Source organism: Pygoscelis adeliae, unplaced genomic scaffold (assembly GCF_000699105.1).
Source record: "Pygoscelis adeliae isolate BGI_AS28 unplaced genomic scaffold, ASM69910v1 Scaffold171, whole genome shotgun sequence".
Taxonomy (NCBI): Eukaryota; Metazoa; Chordata; class Aves; order Sphenisciformes; family Spheniscidae; genus Pygoscelis; species Pygoscelis adeliae.
The window spans coordinates 1,430,151-1,437,900 of NW_008824186.1; the positions used below are offsets into that span (position 1 = coordinate 1,430,151).

The 7,750-nt window shown below is 38.8% G+C and overlaps 1 protein-coding gene across 1 annotated transcript in view; it reads right to left on the minus strand.

Moving 5' to 3' along the window:
- The window catches only part of SPON1 (spondin 1, extracellular matrix protein), a 205,922-nt gene that overhangs the window by 24,212 nt on the left and 173,960 nt on the right, over positions 1-7,750 (minus strand). Inside the window, exon 7 of the mRNA XM_009334496.1 lies at positions 7,433-7,497. Within this exon, the coding sequence (XP_009332771.1) occupies positions 7,433-7,497 (65 nt within the window). The remainder of the gene's footprint in view (positions 1-7,432; positions 7,498-7,750) is intronic.

Genomic DNA, 7,750 nt, shown 5'->3' on the forward strand with positions numbered 1-7,750 from the left:
TCATGAATATCATTTATGTTTCAGCTCTCTGCCATCTGATGGAACTGATTAGACAATATCAGTAATATTAATGTAGCCACAAATTGTTATTAAAGCTGTTTTCACCGCTGAAGACTTCTTTCAAATATGCAACTGTATACTTAACCTTGGGTAGTTTTACACATCAGTGTATCAGTGACACACACCACATTAAGGCTGGGTGAGTTGTAAAGAGTAAAATATCAGACACAGAAAATTGAGATCTTTAACAATGAAGCGTAAGATGAGGAGAGGGAGTTATTTTATTACATTTCAGAAGACAGTAAAGAGTTCCATTTCTGACTTAAGTGGTTCTCCATCTAACAATATCTAAGTAATCATTCAATGACCTAAATATGGAGGTTACTTTAAGAAAGAGAAGTTTTGTGGGCACAAGAATAGCAGAAGATTAGTGTGAAGTAAAAAAAGCAAAAAGTAAAAAATGTAAGTAAAAAAGAAGTAAAACGAGAAACCAACACCGAAATCCCGAATAGATGAAGTTCCCTACTCATCTGTGGCTTGGCTTTTGATTCCCAAATGCTGTAATGAAGACTCATTGATCATAGCAAATTCACTGTGGGATCAAAACATACAACAAACATTTTTTGCTCAAATTGTGGCAGAAGAATTCTGGAAGAAAGCAAAGTTTGAAAGAGCTTTCACTCAAGAACAAAGGAAGGAAAATGCAAAAGAGTATGTCAGCATTTTTTTCTCCAGCTAGTATGATCCATCAACTCAAACATATTTGGATCAGAGCATTGTTGTGTTTCCTGTCACCTCTCTATAGAATGCTCTTTGTTTGATATCTGGAACAGTTTACTTTGTTGCCCAGTTTAGTCATATTATCTATCTCAATGCTGAAAACCATACTTGGGAATATTCTGTTGCATTTTCTGATATCCTCCTTGCAAGCCAGGAAAAAAAGCCCCAATATCTTCATAGACAGAGAAGAGATATCAAAGTTACGTAAAACTTGAAATGGAAGGGGATTGATGGGATAATTTGTAGGGGATGATGAGGTAACCATACTGAATTATAAACTTTTTGGACTAAATAGTTCTATCCATCTGAAGTATAGAGGAATAGGCCTCCTGTTCTGCTAAGCTTCACTTTCGAGTGCTTACTGGAGTGTTTTCAGGTAATCTCCAAATAAATGGGGAAGAGCTGCTTAAATGGACAAGAAAAAGAGTAACCTCTGCACACAGTCAAGAGGCAGAGGAAAAACACAGGACCATGACTACTCACGCAAACAGCACGGAGAGATGAAATGGAAACAGGAGAGACATAAGGAAGGAGGGAATAATCTTCCAAGCTTCAGATAGTTCAGAATTATAATAAAGAAAAATGCCTATCACTTTGATATGCATTGTTTGTAACTAAGAATGGAATGAGAAGGTAAAAAGGTTGGAAAGCAGTGGTGTTTTTTGCATAAAAGAAAATAAATGAGAGGAGTATGAAAAGTAATGCTTGTGAATGTTTCAGAAAATCCTAATCTTTTAATGTCAGCTACTCTCACTATCCTATTTTCCTAGATAAAATATCTTGAATTTTTCCATTGAAATATATTGTGTATAGGTTTGATCTACTAAGCCTAAAATAATTAAATAAATGAAAAAAAAATAAATAAATGAAAAAATTAATAATTAGAAAACACATGATGTGCTTAGTGATAATTGCAATCATACTGCTGCAGACCCCTGTCCAAACATATTCTTTCTCCTAGCTAGGGCTGCAGACTGAAACTCTGGCAGGAAAGGAACGGGAAATAGGCAGCTAATTTATGCAGGGAAGTGAGGTCGTCTTGCCAGTTTTTTAGGATCTGAAAGGTTTTAGGACAGAAAGTTAAAGCTACTTTTTAAATTATTTTTTTTTTTCAAATCAAAATTGCCTTTTGATGTATCAGGAAAAGCCAGAATGAACACATGAAAATACTGGGAAAGACACACTATCTGTAGCAGTATTTAATAATTTATAAGGTACTGAGTGTTTAATAATGGAATATGTGACATACTGGAGAATAATTTCCATCCTATGTCTGCTCTGTGTTTGTACTTATCAGCGTTAGGCTATATGTACATGGAAGTCCATATTCCACAGTGTTGCATAGGGCTGAATACTTTCCTGGTTTACAGGAACTACAAAAAAGTGATTAGACGCAAGAATTACTATTCAAATACTTCTCCCTTTGCCTATATTAAGAAAGAGCCATATACTTACACTGGACGTATTTTTGAAATGTCAGAAACTACCCAGAGAGATGTCTATTAATGTGTGACTCCTGTCCAACTATCCGTTTTCAATTCCATTCTTTTTTTCAGAGAGCTGAGAACTGTGTGATGAAATTATATTCCTTGTTCTGATGCAGTATCTTGGCTTGGAGGTCCTGCCATTTTGGAAAATCAGAGATCCACCTGCAGAATCTGCTTTCTCCTACTCCCCAACCATCACAACAAACATGCTGTTATATAAAAGAAAGATACACATATGATAATGCCTTTCCCTGATGGTGAGGAATCATAGAGGACAAAGTGACCATGAAAAAACAGGCAGCTGTAAAAACAGCAAGTGCCCTGACAACACTGCATGGCTTGGATTTCACCACGTTAAAGACAATCCAGCTCATCCCAAGATGTGGAATTGACAGCTTCTTCCATGCCCCCACACCTCCAAAAAGTGCCCCATTTTTCTTCTTGTAACTGACTCTGTAACTCACATTATAGAGTGGGACTAGTTGATCAGGATTTGCGCTTATTTTCTTCTGGTGGATTATCCTGGGAAGCTCTTATTTAGATAAAAGTGTGTGTTGGATGAAAAAGGGGTGTGTTACAATAGAGATGTCTGGATTTGAAATAAAGTCATAATCAATACAGCCAAAAAAAAAAAAAAAAAAAAAAGAATGTATTTGGGAGAAGGGAATTCAAGGCAAGATTTTTAAAGGTATTAGCTCCTGTGGAATTTGATGCATACTATCTTTAAAAGTCTTGCCTTCTTTATCCCCAAATTCTTCTGTCGTGGCTTGATTATTTTACAGGTGCTGGATATGCAGATTTGGATACCAGTTGTACTATCTGTATTTGCTGTATTTTATCCTCCGTACTGCCAAAGGCCAATGATTTGCAGCTGGGTTTGAAAGTAAAATTTGATTCTGCCTGAAACACAGCTGAGAGAAAGGGAGCAATGAGCTGTGCTCTTGTTTATACAAGTAAGATAAGAAAAATGACTTTCATTTGACAGCATGCTGTATACTGATACCATTACACTCAAGGAAGAATGCAATCCCTGCAAGTACTTTAAAGTCAGAATTTCAGACACACAACTTGGTAATACAAACATAAGCAACAGCAAAATGTTTTATTATTTGTTCTGGCACTCCTTCTCATGCTACCAATATTGGTCTCTTGGTTGGGCAACCATAAAACTAGTTCACAAAGATTACCCAAAATGGTCTCCTGCATGCAGCAACTCAGGAGAGTTCTTTGCATGCTGGTGCCTTGGGTAAGAAACTGAATGGATGATAATGAAGATGAGTAATAGGAAGAAAAAAGAAAAAGAAAAACAGTGACAAAGAGCAGACATATACAGGAACTGAGGAGAGGAATGATAAAAGACAGTGGAGTATTATTAAGTCTATGGCAGGATATAGTTTCCACAGCATTGTATTTTACTGGGAGATGACAATATGTTAAAGTGTATTAGCTTTAATTGTAATTAATAGAAAGCATTTGAGAAGATTACTTAGTGTCATTATATCCTTCCCTGCTTAGGGCTGGCAACTTGTCTCAGCCTCTTCTGTAATTTCTTGCACCTGAACTCATGTCTGAAGCCAAAGACCTTTCCCTGGGGAGGCACTTTGTGCCCACTGGATCTGCACTGAGAACTCTCTATTTTCTTCTCCCTAAGAAGAAGAAAAGTTCACAGTTATATTTCCCTTCTTATCTCTGGTGTCATGAACCAAAGGCTTTTGGCATCGCCGTCAGATTTAGATGCAGACTTACACACTTCATGCCCTCAGTCCCTACAGAGCTTGAATCATTACTTAATGAGGTATGACTGGCCTCAGGAGTCACAGCCTCATTGACCGGCATCAACAGAGTAGAAGAAAAGCTGTTTAACTCCATGATGAATCCATGAGAGTTGCCCAGCCAAGACCATCCTCTCACGCATTATTGTAGGTGACCAGAGTGGAAATGCAAGGGCTCACCAACTGCTCAAGATGTGGGCAAGAATTAGCATCTTGCCTTGCTACAGCCTCTGCAAGGGAAGGAGATACTGCAGTCTCCCTCGCTGTTTTGGAAAGATGGGAGGGGTCCGTCAGCCCCGGGGGCAGGCGCATTGCCCGTCCTGGCTGACTGGCGATTACCCTGTGTGGGCAGCAGGGCTGGTGCCCAGGGCTGTGCTGAGCCTCGGTGCGTGCTCCCATCTGGTTTCTTTTCTCTTGGGTTTCCCCTGAAAGGGATGGGTCTGAATGAGCTGGTGCCTGCAACGAGCAAATACCGAGCCTGTAAGTCTCCCCTCCATGACAGTGACTGCCACCACCTATGTGACTGTCACTGCACTCCAGCCCCACTGACTGTGGGTTGTTACTCTCAGATAACGTGTTCACCCGGGGTGGCATCCTGGTGTCCGCGGTGCCTCATCCCGGATTCTCCATAGCAGCATGCAAATAGATTAATACTCTTACAGCCCTCTCACAAGTTTTGGAGGTAATTGTTCCCCTCCCTCTGATTTTAAGTGTAATCACTGTAACTAACTTGGTACTGTAACTTGGATAGTGTTAGCAATAAAAGTTACTGTACGGAATCAGGAAATAAACTTTGAAGTGTGAGCAGGTTGAATTTGCCAACTTTTGACACTTTAGGCTGCTATAAATTGGCTCACTAGTATTATGAATTTTGTAATTGTTTTAAAACACATTCAGGAAGGTTTTTAGGCTGTGCTTATTATGACACATTATAACGCCACTTTGACACCACAATCACATCATATTATATATTAGATATATAACTAATGATTATGCAAAAGAAGGTTATTCATAACTTTTAGTCAATTCTGAATTAGTAAGGTGGCTCTTATGCATAATAATAGACCAAATGTTTATCCTGAGCAGTTATTGTCCAATACTTGTGCAACCTAAATTCCAAGAAGGCCCATCCATAACAGCAAATGGGAAATTAAAACCAGAAGTTAATGGCGACTGAAAATTTTGTCTTCTTTTGACGCTTAGTTCATATTTTAAAATGGAATCAAAAAGAAGGACATCATGGCAAAATATGATTAAAAATTATTTAAAAGCAAAAATCCAACACTACCTGTAAAGTGAAGGAACGTTTGTTAGGGGAACCCTTGCACAGCATTTGAAAGCACAAATACCAAGATATATTCCTTTTGATGTTACTGAAAGGTGAGAATTACCATACAGAAAAGGTAAGAATTGACTGGAAGAACATCTGGAGGATGTTGCAGAAGCATTTGCAGGCATGTCTGTAAAAGAATATGCCTAGAAAGTATCTGAAGTTGTTCACTCTCAACTTTTTTGTGAAGCTTCTCGGTGCTGTATTTAACTAGCTGTTATGACCAGGGACAACATATTTTAATTAGCTTTGATTTTTGTTATGTCATATAGTCAGTGTATTTGAAAGATGATGGATTGAGACTCTGGAGCAGGAGATCCTCTCTCCATCTTTCTGTGAACAAAGTACAAACCGGCTCTCCTGTCAATGCCAAAGCCTTCCAAGCACCCAGAGCAGTCAACTCCTAGTAGTATTGTTCACTTCGATACAGAAAAACATATATAAATGTTGCTTCAGGAAAGTAACTGGAATTGGAAGGAAAAAATAAATGGCTTCTTTCAGTCAGAGACCTCACCATAGTAGAACAGAGAAGTGGAAAAAAGTTTCCATTTTAAAGTGTTAATTTGGAGTGAATAGAAAGAAGGCAGCAGGGAAAAAAATGCTATCCACAACTGCTACATGGCAAACACTACCAAATCCAAATACTGAAAATTTCAGGGGAATAAGACCGTAAATAAAGAATGCCATTACTGTCACCTTGACTGACCACTTGCATAACACCAGCCAAAAAAAAGCCTAGCCCACAATTCCTGTGCAGAGCCTACAACTCTGTCTCAGGGTTAAAATATATTAAAGTGATGGAAAATCCATCTCATGTTCAGGTAAGCTGCTCTGAAGGTTAGTCACACTGTTAAAACCTTTTCCCATACTTTTAGTGAGAATTTCCTTGTCATTAATTTCTTTAGCTTCCATGCTACAAGGGATTTCATAGTGTTGTGGGGTTTTTTTCTAGATTAAAGAAGGATCAGCTATCAGAAATCTTTTCACTGTTTAAGCTGTGCTCACCTCCTAACCTTTTTTTTCTTTTTTTGGGGGGAGGGGATAAACTGAATAGCTTAGGTCCTAAGCTGCTTAAGAGTTTCTAAGCCTCTTACGGTAGGGGATGTTTTCTAAAAACTGAACTCTTTTGCAGCTTTTTTCTGACTAACCTCCAAATTTTCACATACTTTCTGAAATACAGATGACAAAACCAGACACAGTGTTCCACTAACTGCTTCTCTGATACTTTTTACAGAGGAAACAGGACTACCTGGTCCCTACAATCTTGCAGTAGACTAATTGCCCTGCTTCTCCAAGGACTTAATTTGACTCTCAGCTAATGGGGTGACCCCTTATGCTGGGTTCTCATCTTTAGTCACTTCTTGCAAGTCTCACTCATTTGGGCCTGGATAATTAGTACAAACTTTGCGCCAAGCACAGGTAAGTTATGCAGGAACCACCACCCCCAACACTGCCCCCCTGCCAAAAGACAACCAGTAAATTCAAGAGTACCCTGAAAGAAGAGTTTTGTCCTCTTTTCTGCGGAGTGCCAGAGAGCCCAGAGTTAGGATCCTGGGAAGCTAGCTAGCTGTCTCACTTGGTAAAACAATCATGGTTGTACTACCATCAGGATCATGATGCTATCATAGAGTGTTTCAGATAAGCATTTTAAAGAATTAGTCCTTTAGGAGTTTTTTGTTGGTGGATTGAGGATTTGCTGTATTGACACAGTGCGTGACACAGGATGCTAAAAAATACTGCATTTAGAAGAGTACAGTGTATTTTTGAGCAAGCATTGAATAAACATCATTGTTCAAAGAAGGCACAAACTCCACGGGATAATCCTTCTCCTGTAACAGTTAGTGAACGAAAGCATGTAAAAAATGAAGAGATGCTAAAGAGGAAAGAAGGGGAGAAGCAATTGTTGGCAAAAACAAAAAAAAAAGATTAAAACCTCATCTATCAAAATATTTTTAGATTGTTTCTTTACAAGAGCGAATGATTATATGAGACGAGTTTAGAGCAGTCCATTAACCAACACTGAACACAAGGCTATTGACACATACTATTCCCTACTTACTTACACATTCAGAGGTTGCCAGGCAGGCCACTGTGCTTTTGCCTTGATGACTGTTAAAACCTCATCGCTCTGTGAAGAGACACAAAACAAGAAAGTGATTGGGACAATTTTACAATGAGAGTAATACGATTTACAGCAAGAAGTAAGAGGTACTAGATCAAACTGTGCCTCCAAATTCTGATTATGAGAAATATGCTTTGTCCTTTTTGTTATCTGAGCACCTTGTGTCCTCAGCTGCACAGGATTCATCAAGGAGCCTGTATGAATGCAGGAGGCAAGAGCAGCAAGCAAAGGCAGTCAGACCTTGGGGACAGTCTCTTTC